The sequence below is a fragment of the Talpa occidentalis genome, unplaced genomic scaffold (genome assembly GCF_014898055.3).
Source record: "Talpa occidentalis isolate TD23 unplaced genomic scaffold, MPIMG_talOcc4v2.1 talOcc4.3, whole genome shotgun sequence".
NCBI classification, from domain to species: Eukaryota; Metazoa; Chordata; class Mammalia; order Eulipotyphla; family Talpidae; genus Talpa; species Talpa occidentalis.
This window is the reverse complement of record NW_023603184.1, coordinates 103,289,795-103,310,161: the sequence shown is the minus strand read 5'-3', so window position 1 is coordinate 103,310,161 and position 20,367 is coordinate 103,289,795. Positions and strand designations below refer to the sequence as shown.

General features: G+C 40.8%; 1 protein-coding gene across 12 annotated transcripts in view; it reads right to left on the bottom strand.

Moving 5' to 3' along the window:
* The window catches only part of RAPGEF4 (Rap guanine nucleotide exchange factor 4), a 279,874-nt gene that overhangs the window by 20,127 nt on the left and 239,380 nt on the right, over positions 1-20,367 (bottom strand). For all 12 annotated transcript variants that reach the window (XM_037523555.2, XM_054699866.1, XM_037523553.2 and 9 more), the window contains 8 exons: positions 14,227-14,377; positions 12,378-12,466; positions 11,674-11,704; positions 11,374-11,452; positions 10,107-10,253; positions 7,554-7,651; positions 2,339-2,464; positions 1,751-1,929 (listed from right to left, as the gene is read on the bottom strand). In XM_037523555.2, the coding sequence (XP_037379452.1) occupies positions 1,751-1,929; positions 2,339-2,464; positions 7,554-7,651; positions 10,107-10,253; positions 11,374-11,452; positions 11,674-11,704; positions 12,378-12,466; positions 14,227-14,377 (900 nt within the window). The remainder of the gene's footprint in view (positions 1-1,750; positions 1,930-2,338; positions 2,465-7,553; positions 7,652-10,106; positions 10,254-11,373; positions 11,453-11,673; positions 11,705-12,377; positions 12,467-14,226; positions 14,378-20,367) is intronic.

Sequence of the window (20,367 nt, the reverse complement as noted above, 5' to 3'; positions counted from 1 at the left end):
AATGTGATCATGCTTATGTGTTTGCCTTTGTCCTGTTATGTGATCTTGAAAAAAACGTGCAGGATTGAAGACCTGTCTTTCTGGTCACTGTTACAAGCTGACTTTATCACCCTTGGTAAGACAAGAAGTGCCTCTATGTCTGGGTCTCCTCGTCTATAAATGTGGGTGGTCATATTTGGACCTCAACTTCACAAAATTCTGGGCAGGTAAAGAGCTTAATTAGAATATGTCAAAGTCATATATATATATATATTAAAAAAAAATACCATGTACAACACACTATTGCCACTAGTTTAGACCTCGTTCTTGTAGACCTTATTTTATGAAAGCCTGCAATCCTTTCCAGACAGCCTGTGCAAGCAGCACAGCTTAATAACAGTTAAAGAATGTAAACTGGTTTATACCAAAGGCCAAATCCATCCATTCATTCACATAATCAGAAGTAAGAGAGATAAGAAAGGCAAAAACATTTTTGAAAAATTGATGAGTTTTTGAAAGCCTCTCCTGTGGTGCCTCTGTGAACTCACAGGATCAGGTCCCAAAAGGTTTTCTGGGCTCCCACATTTATGTGCAGAATGACATTCTTGTTGCACTTACGCTCAGGGAAGGTGAAGATAGAGTGTGTTCCTTATAATGGGAAAGCACATATTGTCACAGTTTCCATAATTATCTCCTTGCAAACATGTGAAAGCATTTGTCCCTTGTAACAAGGCTGCTTAGTCTCCTAGGGAAAGTGGGTACACTCTGAACCAGAAATTCATATGCAACATTTTAACCAAATCTTTCTTCCAAAAGGCAGCTTTTCCCAATTAAGAGATACCAGCATTTGAATCCAAGGGATTTGGATATACTGTTAAACCCTCAAATTTTTGGCAAAATAATTCAAGGCATTTGGCAGGCTTCTCTGTATAAAATGTCAAGCAGCATTTACTTCTTTGTTTAGCTCTAGAAATCAGACTCTGTATGGGATATAAACTATTTGGTACAAGAAAATTGCTTAGCTGGGGTCACTTGTGCTCCCCACCTTCCTGTGCTACAGCTCCCCGCATTTAGAAAGGAAAGAAGTCTCCCAGCCATGAGCCGCATTTAGCATTTTATTTTTAGCACTGTGGTGATACCAAAAACATGGAAGTAAACAGGAGGTTGTCAGGCATATCTAAATAGCAGAAGAAGATTAAATTCATGTCAGGGTGAAATCTAACTGGCCCCTGTAGTAAATAAATTGTTTCTCATAAAGTGCTGTTAAATAGAATATTTATAAGATGCTTGCTTTTTCTGATGTTTATGGAGATGATTTTCATATACCAGGTTAGCTCGCCTTTATGCATTTCACCGATTTTATTCTGGAGGCGTCGAGCGTGCTCTCGTACTGGCGTGTTCCCACTGCCCTCTACTGGCGGGAATGTGTTATATGCGGGCCATCAATGTGCCTTTTAAACAACTTTCTGCACCAGAACTTTACCGAAGGACTCTTTCAACTGAAGGAGCCACAAAGTCTGCATAGTTCAGAGCAAAAAGAGGTCACAATTTTGACTCTAGCTTCAGTGCTGTAAGATGTGAATTTATATAGTGATGTCAAAAGCTAGGCAAAATCCATCTTTTACCAGAGTTTGGTTATTCTTAAGCCCTGTGTTTGGGTCTAGTACGCAAAGAGATTTTATATCTTGCTTTTCTTTTTAAGGTGCAGTTTAAGGGAACAAATGAAATTGCAGCTGAAACATTTTTCTCTTTGCAAGTTAATGATACTTACTGGGCTGCTATCTTAATAAATTTTTTTAAGAGTTGAACACGCTTGCTGAGCTGGGAACAAAGGCAAATCTCAGTGACAACCCAAAACTGAATTTCATTAAATCTCCTCAGGAACAAATCCAAGTTTGCTGTGGTCTTTTTAAAATTATGCCTTCCAAATGTGTGATAGATTAGCTCCAGCTAGAAAAGAAAGGAAAACAAATTCACTTCTTTGTTTTTAAATCAAAACATCAGCTACACTTCTCTATTTGTCAAGAAAAATGGACAACAGTAAGCAAACGTGGCTCTAATCACTGACCACAATTCAAACTGTGCTACATTTCAAGGGGCTTCGATGAGGTTTGTTAACACAAGCGAGGTGTAGTTGCTGTCCTTGACTCAGGAAGACGTGGTTTATTGTAAATCATGATGTTTTTCCTTTAAAAATCAAAGGTTTTATACTAGATTTTATTAATAAATTCAGCATTTAAAAAAATCATCATGTGGCTTCCACATTGCAGCACATATTAACATTTACAGTTGAGCAAGGCAGCAGGCTTCATCCAGAGCTGCCAGCATACTGACGAATGCCCCTAATCCAGCACCTTACCTCATGCACACAGTTGAAGAGTTCCCAGTCATAAATCGTCATCTGGTATGCTAAATCTTTGGAGCTCATCAGTTCAAAAGTTCCCACTGTTCCTACAGTTGGGCCTTCCTGTTCTGGCAAGGGAGTCTATGAATAATAATGCAAAAATATATAAAAATCTCAGAACAGACAAGTACACGGATGCTTCAAGGGGAAAGGATTTTGGTAATGCCTTCAGGAATATCTTGAAACTTTGATTTTTCTATCCAGTAGAGAAAAATGTGTTTGCTCTTGCTTCAGTGACATCTTTGTAGCCTTTACTGTCACTATCATCAATTTCATTGAGTGAAAAATGTGGACTCTGCCAAACAAGATTCAGTGTGATCTGTGGGGATTCTCTTCTGCTTGGGCCCAGGAGCTCCCTGGAGTCAATCCTTTTTCTCTAGTAAAGCTGTAAGAAGCTGTTGGAGATGGCTTTCTTCTATTTCCCACAGAAAATGCCCCATAGCAGGTAATGGCATGGCAGTTGGGGACAGTTAGCCACAGTGCTGCTGTCTACTGCAGGGACAGGGGACCACGGCTAGGTGGCTGCATCTCATTTCTTTTTTCTTTTTTCTTTTTTTTAAGATTTATTTATTTATGCATGCAAGAACTGGGGTCCAGGCCAGATGTGTGGTGGGTGAGAGGATTCACCAGAGACAGAGTGGGGAACAGAACAGGCAGACTGACTGAAACGCAATGCTAAGGGGACCAGCGGGTGAGACAGAGGTCTGCTGCACCATGTAGGTTGCTCCCTGGCCAGCCAGGGATCAAACTCGTGCTGTGGAGGCTGCGGATTGCTTCATAGTGCTGTGTTTAACCTCTTGCGCCACCAGGGAGGCCCTGCATCTCATTTCTTACACACTCTGCTGGGGTTACTGTGGAACAGGCTTTGTATACTGAGCATACACCTGATGTCTGAATCCGCCACTCTCTTGGATATGCTGAGTTAAGAATAATCTTCACATGGTCCCGGTGTTTTGAATTAGGCATTAGAAATACTGCTACTTTCTGGAAGACCCTGGATCAAAACTTTCTAACTTGTTATCTCATTTTTTCTTCTATGAGACATGTTCTAAAGTGCTTTTTCCTTAGTTAAGATACATGATTTGTATATATAGAAAACCATGCATAATTTAATACCTACAACACAATATTAAATGCATCACATTACAAAAGTCACATGACTTAAAAGAGAATTTCTCCCATGTGATGTGATCTATATTTGGATATTCAACATTTAGGTTGGAAGTATTAATATACAAGTTCTATCATGATCACCCATAACCGTGACATTTTCTAAATGCCCTCTGCATACCTGACTCTAAAGAAATCACACATTTGGGATTCCCTGCATTTGGAAGTTTGTAGCCTAAAAGAGGAGTCCTGACCAGCCAGCATGTCAGTGAACATCAACCAAGTCAGCTGCTGGCCTTCACCTGCACGCAGACAGGTGAGAGCAGCATCACCACACACACCTGTTTCTCATACAGATGAACAGGTGGGGCACATTCATGTGCTTCCTGAGAATTACTGGGCATCTGGAATTAATGTGTAGTTGAATGAATGTGAGGATCACAGAGAAAGAAGCTAGGCTTTGATAGATGAAGTAGGCAAAGTTGATTGAGTAAAAACCCTGAGATTTTCCCTGAGCATCTAGGATGGTCTGTTATTGGATGAAGAAAGGCAAGAAAGGCATGGAGGTGGGGAAGTTATCATAGACTTGCTTGGTAGGAACAGAGAGATCAGGGGAACCAAATGGACAGTTTGAACCACTTTTAGAAAGTCTTTGCGTATTAGAGGAGTTTTGCAATAGATCTGGTAAATGCCAGCTTCTAGAGAGCAAGAGACACTAAATGTAAACATGATCCTAACTACACAGACTTGGATTGCTTTCCCTAATCTCTTGAATGGCTGTTTCTAGCTCTGGTAAGATGCAGTGATAGTCCCAGTAGCTAGACTTGCTAAGAGAACAGGATGGGAATAATAATAATTTACATGCAGCATGGAAGCAGTGCCTGGCACAGAGGAGGTCCCCATTCCCCCAACCCCAGTCCCAAATTAGTTCTCTTCCCAGATGCACTGATGCAATACCAATGTGCAGGAAAGTGGGATCAGGTCAACACCCTGGTATAGGAGCTAAAAACCACCTCCTGATTCCCTCTACGCAGGACACAGAAAGCAGGGCAGAAAAACAAATATTACAAAGTTTTGAAACTTAGGGAACCAACTTGCAGTTGATGAGCAGGCAGCCATGGAAGCCAATAAAAAGAATGGTTTCAGGCAGGGTAGGTCTTAGGTAGAAGAGGTGGAGAAGCTTTTCAACACTGGCTCCGAGGACTCACTCTCTGGTACAGACTGGCTGTCTGCAGTCTTCTGTCCCGCAGCTGCTATCGTGGACACAGTCCCTCTGCTCCCCCCAATTCTTTCCTTTGCCCCCTATTCTATTCTTCGGGTTTGCTCTTTCCTTAATCTACCTAGTTCCCTATCTCCTTTCCTTGAGACTGCATGACTTTTCATAGAAGGAATAAATTAACCCAGCAACTATAGGGAAGATGCCAATATTCAGAAATAAAGAAAATTCTTATAGTCCTGGTTGTTGGTCTAATATTCCTGCATCCCTTCAGAGAGAATAACAAAAAGTTCTGTGGAATCTCTGCTTTTGATTTTAAGTGGGAGGGCTTGTCAAGCCTCCTTCCTCCTCGGCAATGGCAGGCTAACCCCTTCCTCCAGGAGATGCTGAAGAGGCCATCAGAGCAGTGAGGTGCTCCTCCACCTCAAGCGCGGGATTTATACACTGAACTTGGGTCCTAGAGGAGGCACCTCCTTGGGCCATTTTCTTAGAGATTTGTCTGTGGGAATTTCCTGTAGAAGAAGCACAGCAGAGCTCCTGTGGGGTCTACAAGACAAATCTAAAGACTGTCTTCCAGAGACACAACCCCCATAGTCTCTCTCTGCTCTTCCTGAGAGTTAGTTTCTTTATAAGCCTGGATAGTGATGATTAGGGGACTAGAGTTGTTACTCCCCCATTTTTCCAGGTGAGATAACTAAGACATAAAACGGATATGCTGATATTCAAGGGCAAAGAGCTGGCTAAAGTCAACTGCTCCCCTTGTACCCCTCTTTCCTTGACTCCCATGCCTCTGTGCCCAGCTCTGCAGTGGCATTTGCCATTTTACTCTGGAGTCTGTTATTGCACCATGACTTCCTTGAGGCAGGAGGACCATGATGGATTTATATTCAAGATCATACCAGAGGCAGAACCAGGAATGCAGTGAAAGGATTAAGAGTAGAACCAAATTACAGTCAATGAGATCTTAGTGTAACTTGCTATGTACTAACACTGATGCTTAAATAAGATGTCAAGAGAGTGAAACTCCAGAATGGGAGGCCATACCCAATCAGGATAAAACGCTGACCCTTTAATCATTTTAGGCAACACAATTCAGTGCTACAATCTGCTCAGTTCCAGGTTGTTCTCATCTTCCAATTTGATGGTAATTGTCATAAGGACAGAGGCTCCAAGACACCAGTCTCCTGGTAGATAGAAGCGAGCTCAGCACAAGCACACAGCAGACACTTCCTAAGTATGTGTTGAAGGATCAAAGGGTTTGGCCACCATCCTACACTGCAGTCATCCCGCGCCCCACTCCTCCTAGGACAGTACTCAAAGAAATCTTTAGAAAGCTGGGAAAGGAGCTCTATTCTATCATTTTGTGAGATTAGATTGTGAGAGGTAAGATTCAACCACACCTAAGTATGAGGACATAACTTGCAGCCCAGAGAATTGCCAGGCACAAAGTAAATTCCTTTCAATCCCTTGGGTCTTAAAATGGAAGACTACAGAGGATTAAGAACTTGTCAGGCTGCGGGTGATGTATAAATAAACAGGCTTAAAAGTCAGCATCTGCCCCACAGGGAGCTCGAGACAGCTGCGGTCTTCATCCGCGTATACCACGTCTCACTCACTGCAGCCAAGAACCTGCTGGCTTGCGTGGCAACGCATCACCTGCACCTCCAACTACACCGCTTCTGGTGGCTTTTTCTCCCAGAAGAGGGCAGCACGACTCATTTATGACTTCTCCCCCAAGCCCTCCTTGTTGGGAAATATTTACTTCTCAGAAAGTAGGGAGTACAGATGACTAAATATATATATATAAAGGACTGTGAGCAGACCCAGATCTCATAGCTCTGGCGGTAGAGGAAAGGCCAAGTCCTCACAGGCCGAGATGGACAAGGGATGAGTAGCAGAATTAATGCCACCTTTGATAAGATCCACTCCAAGTGAGTTCAAAATACTATAAAAGGTCATTTAACTGTACTGGACTGCACCAAATGTCTCTCCCCAAGCAAGAAAATTGGAATCGTAATGATACTAAAGCAACCTCTAAAAGTCTAAGGAAGGGAATCTTGATTTACTGAAAATATCTGATTTGATTTACTGATAACGTCTGAACTGGAATGTGTTTGGGCATCATTTATGAAGTGAAACTCTTCCCCCAGAATGCGATGCAGTCTCCCTCTGGTTCTTGTGTTGTATTTTTAGTGCAGTGTATCAAAAAATAGAATAAGTTATTTCTCTGTCCTCTCAACCAGCCTACAGGTTTCATGCAAATAGCAATTACCTACCACCTGAATCAAAGAGAGTGGGCTACTCATTTAGTGTGGCCAATTAGTCCTTATTCACAGAGAGCTCTTTGGGCTGGAACAAGTGTTTTGGAGACTTAGGAGAATGCTAGCTTCTACTATTTCTTACACAAGTTGGAGAGGGCACTGTTATACAATAGCATTTTCCTTAGACTGGAGAGTCTGCCTTAGACAGCCATAGTGTATCACTACAGCCCTCTACAGAGGATGACACATCTCAATATCTGGTCTTAAAAAAATTATTTCCATCTTCGTCTAAGTATTCAGATCTTTAATATTAATATTTAATTGGGGACATTTCAAGAAGATGAATTACTATAGAGTTCAAAAAGCTAAATTATGCCCTATGGCTAATTTCCACAAAAGAAAAGCTAAAGCTCAGAGCATCTCAAATGAACACCTGAGGCTTACCTAATAGACTGAAGAAAAAGAAAAAGCCAAGGAGTACTCAAGATTTTTTAGAAACTGTGTTCAACGTGACTGCAAAATTAAGCTCCAGACAAGTTTTTCTGATTGCAGACGCTGCTGTGAGGAGGCCACCCACACCTACCAGTGAATCGAATTGCTCTCGCGGGCAAGCAAACAGGCGTCCGTTAATGGTGAGCGTCGTAAATACTGAAACATCATTAGGTTTGAGCACCACCTTTTCTGTGAACATAAAAAGCATGAGATTGCCTATTAAATGCATCTGAGATTTGCTGCACTGCCCTAATCACACCAACAAATTGCTAGCTCGATGAATTACTAGAACACGCAGAGCGGCTGAATAAAACACAGTACTGAAGGGACCCTCATAATAAAAAAGACAGCATTCAGGCAGGCACCCAACTCAGGATGCCATCAGAAATGACCACAAAGCAGAAGAGGAGATACCCGAGGGTCAATTCAGCCAGTTCTGCACAGCGACTGTAACTATACACAAAATCCATACTAAGCTATTTACAGTAAGTTATGTTTCCAGATGGTACTGGAGATGGAAGCATCACTTTTAGAAAACTTAGGGGGGTCTCTGAGATCCCACATGACTTTAGATGCAAAAGTTATTATTTTCACGATTCCCTAATTTGAAGGGTATTGGCATTACTTAGATTAAGTCTCCTTTATTTAAATATTCATTTAGTCAATCCATTTTTATTTAGCACATACTATGTGCTGGACACTGCTCTGAGCCCTAAAGATACATAAGGGAACAATAAAGAAAAAAATCCATTCTAAATAAAAGCTATGTCACAGTGGGGGACAGAGAGAGTAAACAAGATAAATACATCAGAGAATGAGAAGTGATGAGGAAAAAAACTACAGCAGGAAAGGAGGCTGGGAAATATGTTTATAAGGCAGGGGATACAACTTTAGAAAGTCAAGGAGCAGGAAGTGGGAGACATTGAGTGTTTGTAAAGACATGAAGGAAGCAAGAGAGAGACCCAGAGTAGTTATAGGAAGAAAGTGACAGAGGAGTCAGTGTGGGCAGATTCCCCGCTCTTGTGTGACTGGGACAGAAATGGAAGGGGACGTCCCAGGAATCTAACATGTATTTAAAAGTCCTATAGGTTAGAACTGAGGCATACAGCAAGGAAGGGGGAGGGAAGGGTCAAAACAGGGAAGGGAAGAGCACAAGGGGCTGTAGTGATGGCTCATGTGTGCTGTGGTGGTGGGAGAACTACAGGGACTACACCAGAGTAGAGAAATCAAATACTGTCCAAAAATGAACAAAGAAGCAAGAAAGTAAATAAATTTAATAAAAAAATAATAAAAAGTTCTGTGGGTTAAGGGGGTGAACTTTATGGTGCTGAATGAAAATGGGACTGTCACTGGTGATCATAATGTGGTAAATACAGATGATAACATACAAAGGCATATACCTGGGACAAAAAAAAAAAAAAAAGAAACAAAACAAGTGAACAAACAAACCAAAACCAAACTCTTAGATTATGAGGGAAAAAATGGAGGCTGTGGGTGGGCAAATCCAGTAAGGGAACTAAATGTATGCTAGATGGAAACTAGACTTTTGATGGGAATCATGATGTAGCATTTACAGACAAAGAATTATAATACCATACACCTTAAGCCTATGCAATATTATAAGCCAATGTAACTTCAATAAAAATTTAAAGAGGGCCTCCCCTGGTGGCGCAGAGGTTGAGCGCTGGGCTGCGAGGCTGCAGCGCCGGTTCATTCCCCAGCCGCCGGCAAGTGTCACACACACACACACACACACACACACACACACACACACACAAAAAAAAAAAAAAGGAAAATAAAGTCCTACATCTGTGGAACCATGTATCTTCAATATGGCAGCCATGGCCCTCCTGACCCTGAAGATTCCCTCAAGTGGCTAGCAAACACCTCTCCTTGCCCCAGGCTCTTGCTACATGCAGATCCTTCCCCCCAGACTCTTGGCAGCATAATAGTAACTTTTTTTTTTTTTTTTTTTGCTGTCTACTTCCTCATAGGCCTGGGAGCAACTTAGGGACATGACGGTGTCCAATTTATCCTCTCCTGACGCAGCTATGCATTTACCAGTAAATATATGATGAATGAATAAATGACCTTTCAGAAAAACATAGAGGAATCAAGCACTCCCACGGAGGGGAGGAGAGTAGTCTTCATTTCATTCAGTGAACTGGGTTCCTGCCCTCTTACACTTTCTGGGTAAGGAAAGCACCATCACCAGCCAGAAACAGCTAGTGTATGGCCACCTCCAACTTCAAACTTGTGGAGACTTATGGCCTTTAGCTAGTCAAGCTAGATGCCTTCTTAGGATCCATGTTTCTCAGGGTTCCAAAGTGTTAAGCTTTTTCTTTTTAGGGTTTATATGAAAGAACTCCAGTTGACATCCACTCCAGAATCCTTGTTCTGGCTGCCTCACATAGACCACTTATCTATTTCTGCTGTAGAGTAGGTGCCCACAAGACAGGGGATATTAGACACTTGCCCAGCCAACTTCTAATCACATTATTTATGTTTTTTTGTGGAAGCACATACAGCACTGATTTGTCTCTTTGGATAAGCTTGGAAGGGTCATCCTAACTCCTGATGGGGTTTCTGTTTGGACAGGAGATTCCATTTTGCAGAAGCCCAAAGTGCTAAGGAAGGTTGTTACCTCCTCCGGAACTCATCTTGACAATGATCAGGCCTTCACTGGAGCCCAGCTTGTCGGCAACAGCACTGATGACTTCTTTCACGGAGGCGGCCACTGGCACACGAATGGTCGTGTAGGTGTGGTCCATGCAATAGACCTTAAACAGAACTATTGGGAAGGCAGTAACAATGTGCTAAATTAGGCTGGGGGTGTTCTTAAGAAAACCATAAGCTATGCTGTTTAGACATCCTCCAAAATTTGCACCATCTTGTCATTCATCTATTGTATTTGTTTGTACACATTTGTGCCTTTGCTTGTACCCCTTCTAAAACTGCTTACCTGAGCACTGGTCTAAGACTAGGTGCACACGTGGCAACACTCCCAATTAAGAAAACAACAGATATTTATGAAAACCATACAAAAAGATCACGGCAAAAAATGAGACATAGATTTAGACCAATTTCCCAAGTCTGCACTTGTCTCTGAACCTTTCTTTTTCCCAACACAGGAAGTGCCACATTGCAGACTGAAGACTAGATCACGCTGCCCTTGCGGTGTTAACATCTCCGTAAATGGGAACACTTCCGCCTGGGGCTGTGAACATATGCTGACATTCCTGCTCTCTTCATTGCTTTGCGGGGCCAGGTCACATAGCTCAGACAGCACTCAGCCCAGCGGACCCATATATGGCACCCACAGGCTCACCTGTACTCACAAATCCTAGAAGCAATTCCTGTGACTGCAATTCTTGGGTTTAGAGGCACTCCAAAATGACAAGATTCATTTGTGGTTTTAAATGAAGATTTTACCCTTGTTATTAATTTTATTTTTGGCTGTGGTTCTTTGGAGAAATCTTAAACAACCCAGAGTTCACAGCCAGCATCTGCATCTCCCTGGTGGCTGCTGCCGAGGCTGTGCTCAGTGTCAGAGCCTGTCCCTGGGCAGAAGCCCTGCTCTGCACACGACCCTGGCCCCACCTCTGCAAGACACCTTCAGAGCACCAGCTGCCTTCTCATCAGCTCTTCCCAGAGGTGGGCAAGCTTGACAACTGGTCCCTGAGATAGTCTTTCTCGCCTTCTAGGAAAGGTGGTCACAGAGAGGCAGGATCCGGAAAGTGTGGACACGCACCTCAATTCCAGGCACAGAGTTCAAGAACATAAATAATTAGAATGCAAAAGGGCACTCCTACAAAAGGTATTCTGTGGGTCCAAGGTAATGATTTTGGGACAGGGGAAATTTTATTCTGATTTTAAATCGACACAGTCATGGGTTAGAAGAGAATTCTGACCTTCGTCAGAGCCACGGACAGGCTGGCGCTTCTGGGCTCGTTCATCGCCGGTATTAAACTGTTGCAGGAGAACTTTGTGCTGTGAATATAGAAAGAACAGCAACTGCCATCAGGGAAGAGTGACTGCTGCACATTAGCAACTCAGAGGAAACATACCCGAGAAGCAGTCAGAGTTGAGAAATGAAAACAACATATTTTGTATTTACCAAAACATCATTTTTATATATCTCAAGACAATATTTTGAGAGAAGTATCATTCTACAGGGCACAATTAGAGAATTCGAATCCATTGCCACTTACCTTCTTTTGTGGAGCCTTTGCATCTTCTGAACTATGAGAAATAGAGAAAGCACATTATATAATACCACTGGCACCTAATTTTAAATTGCTTCATTTGTATATAATTTTAATCTTATGTCAGACATGAAATCTCAGCACCCCTTCAGGAGGCAATATGAGCTCCTCATTGTAATGTTAATAGATCAAAGCTCAGAGGAGACAGCACAGTTCCCTAGTGGAACTGATATCAAAAGTCAGGACTTCTAGCTCTCAAGGTCTATGGAGCAGCATGGACTCTATCCAGTGTCTAATTAATGGCTCAAGGACCAACATGTGAAAACCCATGTTTTCACTGAGGGGATATAAATATTCACCATCAACAGCTTTGGCAGGAGAAAGTGAATTTTCCATGTATGTAATTCCCCTCAAATTTTTCAAATTGCCAGTGACCATTTTATTACTGGATTCACTGCCTTGAACCAAAGGGAGCCCAGTTTACTGAGTCAGAACAACCCAAAGAAAGGTCTTCTCCCACCTAATGCTCTCTTGGCAGAGAAGGTGGCTGAGCAGAGCCTCAGCACTTTTGTTCTTTGACTTCATTGTACCACCTTTGCCTACGGTCCTGTCTGCCCAGATCACAACACTGTGTAGGGGGCAAAATACTTTTGATTAGAGGCAGGCACTTACTTGATAAGAGCACACCCCAAAGCCAAGCCATTCCTTACATTTGTTTGACAATCTTCTCTAATTCGGGCAGTTGCTCCTTGAGCGCAGCGATCATCCTGGCATCATCTGATACAGACACATAAAACTCCTGTAATTGGCAAAGGTCACAGGCTTTTAACCAGAACCACAAAAGGTATACAATTCTGTAAAGAGCAATAAAGACCTGTCCCTATGTGATCTGCTTCACTAGCATCTCCAGACCATGGTTTCATGGGCAGGAGAAAGAAAGAAAAGAGAAAAACATTTCAATATGTCTAAATTTGAAATTGTAAATGAGAAGTTTTGGTAATCATAGTGATGGTTGTATAATGCTGTGAAAGCAACTGCTGTGGAATTGAACACTAAAAAATGGTTCACATGGCAATTTTTATGATAGATATCTTTTTATCACAATAAAAAATTTAAAAAATCTAAATGAATTATTTATATGAAAGGCAATGTAATGCCATTTTTTCAAATGTCTCATCTTGTAATTTGTATTTTTTAAGAGCACTTTCATCACCTCAATATTTTCTCAGGGGAATATTCATATTGATTTTGAATACTATTCTAGTATTTGTTATTGAATATTAACCACTGGTCACAGTAGAGGCAGGCATAGTCTTTGGCACAGTCCTGAATATAGGCTGAGTATGTGCCACAAACCCATGACCCATCTCTGATGCCCTAGACACTGTCCTGACCAGGCAGTAGCAGCTGTGCCCTGCTTTGTTCAGGTGCAGTGGCTACCACAGCCAAAGAGAGGCGTGGTGGTGCCAGCTATTCACTGTTTTAGTTCATCCATGTACCCATGGACGAGGCCATGAGTCAACTGATGACCCAAGCGACTATTATTCCTTTTAATTTTCAAAATACTTCATCCCACAGTCTTGAAGGACTATCCTAGTTCAACGTTCTTCCCAGCCTGAGAAGAGGTATGTTTCTTCTGGAAAATTCATTCTTGAACATACAGACTGATAAAAGTTTAAAATAGAATCAGCTTGCCTTTTGTCTGCACAGAAATAAGATCCTATTTAAGTTTTGCATAATACATTATCTGCTATATATTAATACGTATACATTATGTATTTTCATAGATATGTTTTAGAGGACTGAGTGTTCAAAGGTTAAATTTTGGGGTCAATACTGCAAAGCGGGACTGCAGCCATAGGAAGGAGAAGGGAAGTCCAGTTTCCAGCAGGGTTTATGATGTAAATCATGTCCCTTCAGAACTATCTAGTTCACAATGCTATCTATCTATCTATCTATCTATCTATCTATCTATCTATCTATCTATCTATCTATCTATCTATCTATCTATCTTCACACTGCTCAAAAAGACCTGTATTTGATCAAGGAATCCCATAATCCCATCTCTAGGAATGTAACCTAGGACAGATGTACAAAAATGTTCACTGCACTATTATTCTAGGGAGGTGAAAACTAGCAGTGATATAGATATCAAAAAATTGGGAACAAATAAATGCTGTTCATGGCATAAGCTGCTCAAAGGTCATTGGTGATCTTTGCTATAAAGACTATACTGACACGGAAAAAATCCTTACACAAAGTGAAGTGGAAAAAGCAGTCTGCAAAATAATGGGTACTATGTGGTTACAACTACAGAAAATACACAGAGAAAAAGGAGACCAAATGAAAATACCCTAAGTGCTACCAGTTATTGAGTTAGCTTGGCAGGATAAATAACATTTTTCTTTAATTTTCTTAAAGTACATTTCTGATGAATGAACATGTTAATAAAGTCTAGAGTTTGCAATTACTGTCTCTCCAGGAGAGCTGCCATGCCTCTAAGTAGCCCCTGGATCAGAGGACAAAGAAGAATTCTAGACAGAGATAACCCCTGCATACCTCCAGGAAAGCCATGGCCACGTCATCCTCTTGCAGGAGGTCTCCATACATTGCAGCCCACTGCAAAACCAGGCGGATGACTCGCCTCTTGTTGTTCAGGGCATAATCCATTTTCTCCTGTTCTGTACCTTGTGAAGGCTGTGCGTGGTAAGTGCCCAGGAGTCAAGGAATACATTTAGCCATTTTACACTCATTTCACTGTGCTACTTGCAAAGGCAGAGAGTGACAGATCCCAGCTTGAGAAAGTCAGCCTTCTGGACTAATGGAATTCCTCCCTTAGGCCTTCATGAAAACCTCTTCCCACATTATCTGGACCAAATGCATACCAATCCTTGTTCACACCTGCTGATTCTGAACTAATAGTTGCCCAAGGAATTAGATTCTCTTGACTGCCCTGGGACTTGTGTGATGACAAGGATTCTTGTGCCTAGCCCCAGTCCTCATTAGGCTCAATCACACTCCCTGCCTGTCTTCCACCTGGTAACCTTCATCTTGAGGGTTGGTTGTGCTTCCTGCTGCTGCTTGTCTCTCGGTATCGTGCTACCTCTTGTCGGTTCTCACAATTCTGCATGCATCTCTACAATCCTCTTCAACAGATACATTTCAGTCCATTCCATCTGAGTGAGTATTTCGTTCTGGTGGAACAGGGACTGATGGGAAGAGTGCAGGGGATTACAGGAGTGAGGCAGGAGTTATGTAAATGCACCCAGTGTTAGGAGGAGGAGAGGTTCCTGCTGAATCCCTCTTTTTATACTATACCTTCTTGTCTTGTCTTGAATCACAACTTAACTCATACTGGCTGTCAACATGTTAACCAAATTATATGTCCCTTGAGGCTTGAGATAATATATTATTTGTTCTGTATGCTGTACCATGTCTAGGACAGTGATTTTCAAGTAGAAAACTTATTTATTCATTAATATAACAAGTATTTAACTGAGTGTCTATCATAGGTGTCACAAAGTTCCCCTGTTCTTGGTATATATTCTCATGTGGATTATAGTAGGGAGAACATAGTATATGATCAAGAAGGATTTCAGATTAGACGCGCCATTCCCTTTTCAGTGATTTATAGTAGTTTACATTAAACATTTAAATATTTCATAAAACAATTTCCTCTTACAACTAATGCTTTGTCTTGTACATAGAGCTATGTTAAACCTATTTTGTTAAACCTATTTTGTCTTGATGAGCATATCACTCCCTTTCTATAAGTGAGCAAACTTGACAGTATACGGGCATAAATGACCAGAATGATCTAGTAGGAGTGTTGAGGTGGTTTTGAATCCAAGACTCCTAATTTCAGCTACTTCTCTTCCCCATCACACAACACCCCTTGTCTCATAATTGGATGCAAGGCTGGCCGTGCCCTCTCTTACCTGCAAGGCTTTAAAGGTTCGGTGGAAAGCTGCCTCATGGCACTTCTGCACTGAGAGCTGAGCCAGTAAAGGGCTTTTCTAAAGGGACTATAAATCATCATGATCAAGGTAAATGACAGAAACTTAAAGCCTTAAAGGTTTACTGCATGTAAATGGGTTGCAAAATGGCTTTCATAAATTGAGCACGGGATTCATAAAAAAGAAAATTGCTCAACCTGTATTGCCACAATTCTCTCTGAGCTTACAATAAAAAAAAAAAGGAAAGAAAGATCACTTTATGTGAAAATTATTTCTTTTCTGATTAACCCTTTGGTCTCTTGCTTGTAATGCACACATAACTCAGGTTTTCTTTTCAAAGAACTGCAATACTGGGCAGTAAATTTTATCACTGTTTTTAATGGCACCTAGAAACATGGTCAGGTACATGATGGGCTCCAAATGAGTAATTCCCGATTCACTCAAAAATATCAATATGTACTGACCAGGGGACGGGAGGAGGGAGAGAAGGACAGAGTGAGGTGTTCTTTCTGATTTGCATGAAGATGCAACTATTTGAAATATCAAGTGAATATAATCATAATTCCCAGGTTATCCTGATTTGGACTCAAGATAGTGATGCAAATGCTTGGGTGTTAAAGACAGAGATAGCAGCTGCACACCTGTGGCCAGGACAGCATAAGTAATCTAGATTATCCCTATGGGTCAGGACAAAGATTTCTTTTTTTTTTTTTAATATTTATTTATACAAGCACTGGGTACGGTCAGAAGCACGGGAGGGTGAGAGAATTCACCAGAGTCAGAGCGGAGAGCAGAGCAAGCAGACTGATGAAGTACACTGCTGAGGGAAGCAGCGGGCGGCAGGAGAGGTCTGCGCGCCATGTGGGACCCTCGCTCAGTGGCCAGGGATCGAACCGGCGCTGCAGAGGCTGGGGGCAGCTTCGCAACCCAGCGCTCAACCACTGCGCCACCGGGGAGGCCCTGGACAAAGATTTCTTTGGTCGTCGATCATGCTGGGAAAAGTCTGTCCTTTGTCTACAGTAAGAGAATACACAAGAACTGCCATGATAAAATTTAAAATGTGCTTAGCGCTTTATGGTTTACAATGTTACATTTAATGTATTCATGTGATCATATAATACTCTCTACAAATCTGAAGGGGAAAAACTGACAGATGAGGAAACTGAGCTTCAAAGAGAAGTGAGTTAGTGAGTAAATGACAGGGATTAAAAATCCACCCAGGGCTCTTCCCAGTATTACCACCTCTACCGCCCTAAACAATGGTTCTGGTAACTAGACATGAGTGCTAGCTTTCATGAGTTTATTAAGTATAATTGTAACTTGGAAGCAAAAATCCTAGTGGGAAAGAGATTTCTTTTTTCTTTTTTTGCTCAAATTCCAAGTTTTCTAGCACTGACTCGGCACGCTGAGTGCCTATGCCAGGGCCATGTCCCCTGCTCTTCAGTAGTAACTGCACAGCCTCCTGGGAGCTAGAATGAACTGAATCAGGAGGGACTCTGAAGAGGCTTTCTTCCTTTTTCTCATGGAAAGTATTTTTGTCTCTAGAAAAACAAAAGGAATCATTGATTTATTTCACAAAGTCTAGCCTTTCCCTTTATAGATGTTTATTTACTAAAATGGAGGTGGGTAGAACTTTTACAGCTGGATCCAGGCATGTGCTCAAGGATTCTGCCCCTCCAGAGCCAGCATACAATTCCCGAAAAGACGGACTTTATATGCAATTAGTTATACCTGAAATGGTTACAGATGAGGTACTGGGGCTTTTACTTATTCCTGTAACATTTTCCCCAGGCTTTTAGAAGGTTTAAGTGATCTTTATGTTATTTAACTCCTACAAAAAAGGTGATGAGAGGGAAAAGCTCTATCTCCTTCAGACAGCAGCCCAAGAATAAAGAATAACTAAGCAGGTCCCTTGTTTCAATATGATGTCCATAAAAGTAAAGTGAGACGAGTAATACTTCAATATGTTATGTTCATAGATTCAAATGTAAAAGAAGGTTGCAGAAACCATTACCTTCCCTGGCTAAAACAAGAATAATGCATGAGCCATCTGATGAAGAAAGTCCTAGGTAGAACAGCAGTCTAACTCTTCCCCAGGACAAATAATTTAGAAAGGATTATCAATGAGTACTATGCATATAAGATGCTTTTAATATCTAAAGAACACTTTTTGAAATATTAACTGGCTTAATGTCTATGTTAAGAACAGAGTAGTAGTAGAGAAAGTCAAATGATTTTATCAAATGATCAGGGAATGTTTGTATTAACAATTAAATAACTGATAACAAGACAGGTTCAGGAAAGAAGTAATACAATGCCTGAATCCCTGGGGAAAAGAGACACAGAAAGATAACAAAGTTCTGCAATCTCCTAAGTACTAGCTAAAAGTCTAAAAGAAAATTTAGAATTATTCACAAAATCATTATTTTAAATGCAGTTACGAAAAAGCTGTAATTGTCAAAGTGGCCAAAATCATCACTGACACAATGAGTTGATTCAGATGATTTACAAAATCATAGAATCTGTGAATTGCAAAAGCTGGTTGACTATAACTTCTTCAACTCCACCATTTTAAAGGTAAGGAAGTTATTAAAAAACTAAATTCACAAAATTAGAGATTTCATTGGCTTTACTGAGCAATTCATGAATCAGACAGTATCCTGTCTGCTGCAAAATGCTTACACAAAATGGGGGGGTAATTATAGACACAGAGAGGGTGGGACAATGTTATTAGCAAAAGAAAAGAATATTTCAGGTAAACCATCTTCCCTGAGGCAGGCAGGGGTGGGAGTAACTTGTCTAGTAGGTGATCTGGAAACTCCAGATCAACTGCATTAGCATTATACTTTTGGGAGAGTTTGAAACTGCAATGAGATTAGTTAGGTATTAAGTCTGGGAGGGGACCCAGCAGGAAGGACTGACTCTATTTTGGACCTGTTTTTTGTTTTTAACAAAACTGAGGTAAAATGAGGCTAACTTTTCCTAAGTATATTAATGGAATTGTTTGGACTAAAACTCAGGTCTTTCATCTCCTTCCTCAGTACTCTGTCTACACTGCTATGTTTTGTCTGATATTAATTTTCTTTATCCAATTTTAGTATATGTGCTGCCGAAGCGAGCACAATTTTCTTCATTCAAACATAAATTATATATCAGAACTAGATGAACTGCAAGTTGATTGAATAATAAGGAAATCCATCTGAGATGTAGAAATTGATTCCCAAAACTCCTCAAATAAAAAACAATGCATACACAGAAATCAAAGTTCATTGTGGCAACCTTGACAAATGCACAGTTAGCGAGGGGCAGAATTTCGCTGTCTAAACTGGATACTCTCTGCAATAGTTTCAATCAGTTCTCTCTTATCCAATATACCTGGAAAAGCAGCGGCTCACTACAAGCCAAACATTCTTATATTTACTGGTCATTGAAATAAATTGAAATTTCTCTGTTATAATAGTAGCATTTCTCACCATCTGGGAGCATTAAATCAGAAAACAGCAGGAACTATATCTTAAATTCATTATGAATCTCTACATCTTCTAGTCAAGGATTGGGCACAAGTAAACATAAAAAACCTCAAATGTTTGTTGATTGACTTGTTATCTTAAATAATTCAATCACACTGTTTGGAGTGCTATATATAATGCAATTTTCTAAAAAAAAAATCACAGTTGAAAGGACTTTAAAAAAAGCCCTTTCTCCAAATTACCTGAAATTCTATTTTGTCAAGCTGCCAAATACAGATCAGAGATACATTCTAAATAAGTTAATAGGCTGTTCAATGCCATCAGGTTGACTAACTCTACACAAAAGCAAAAACATCTGGTACATCCCTTAAACAGATTCTCTCAGTTATTAGGGAGTTAACCCACAGAATCACAGACTTTCTGACAGATTAAATTTGCATTGAATTGGACCAGCTCCTTTAGCATTATGTTGATACAGCTGAGGACAGATTGGCTCTGTTTTCAGTGAGGTACTGAGACTCAGGAGAGGTGAAGGCCATAGTGTAGGCTAAAGTCTTTCTACCCGCCAACTGTGGGCTTAATATTCCATTGAGTCATTTTCCTCATGCCGGCTCTGCCGTTCAAACACTGTAATTATTTCATATATTTTTACCTAGTTATTATCTTACTCACCACAGGCACCTGTAATTTTTCTGTATTTTTTTTTTTACTGCTCATTTACTTATTCTTAATTCAGCTAATAATGGTTCCACGTATTAAAATTATCATGGGGAAAGTAAGTGAAAACCTCCTAGGATGTAGAGGCAGCAGATTTATTACAGCCTACAACAGGGAATAAAATATTATGTATACTTTTTGCAGTAAGTACATGCTAATTATGCAGCTATTTATAAAACACTTATCAACATTCAAACTGATACTCTTCAATGTTGTTGTTTTTTAAAACCCTGCTTTGCATACAAGATCTCTGCTTGTAGCTGAAAACAAACTTTGGGGGTCATCTGCCCACTGATGAGACAATGCTTTTGTGTACTCTTTACATTATGCCATATTCCTCGCATGATGGTACAATAATATTAGCAATATTTATATGGGGCTTAAAAGTTTATAATGTACTTTCACAGACATAGCCCTATTTGATCTTCACAGCAACCTGGTGAGATGGGTAGGGCAGCTTTAATTACCCTTATTATACAGACGGGGTTCAGAAAGGTTAAGGATAATTGCTGAGTAATATAGCTTGTAAGATGCAGGTCTTAAACACAGGTCTTCCA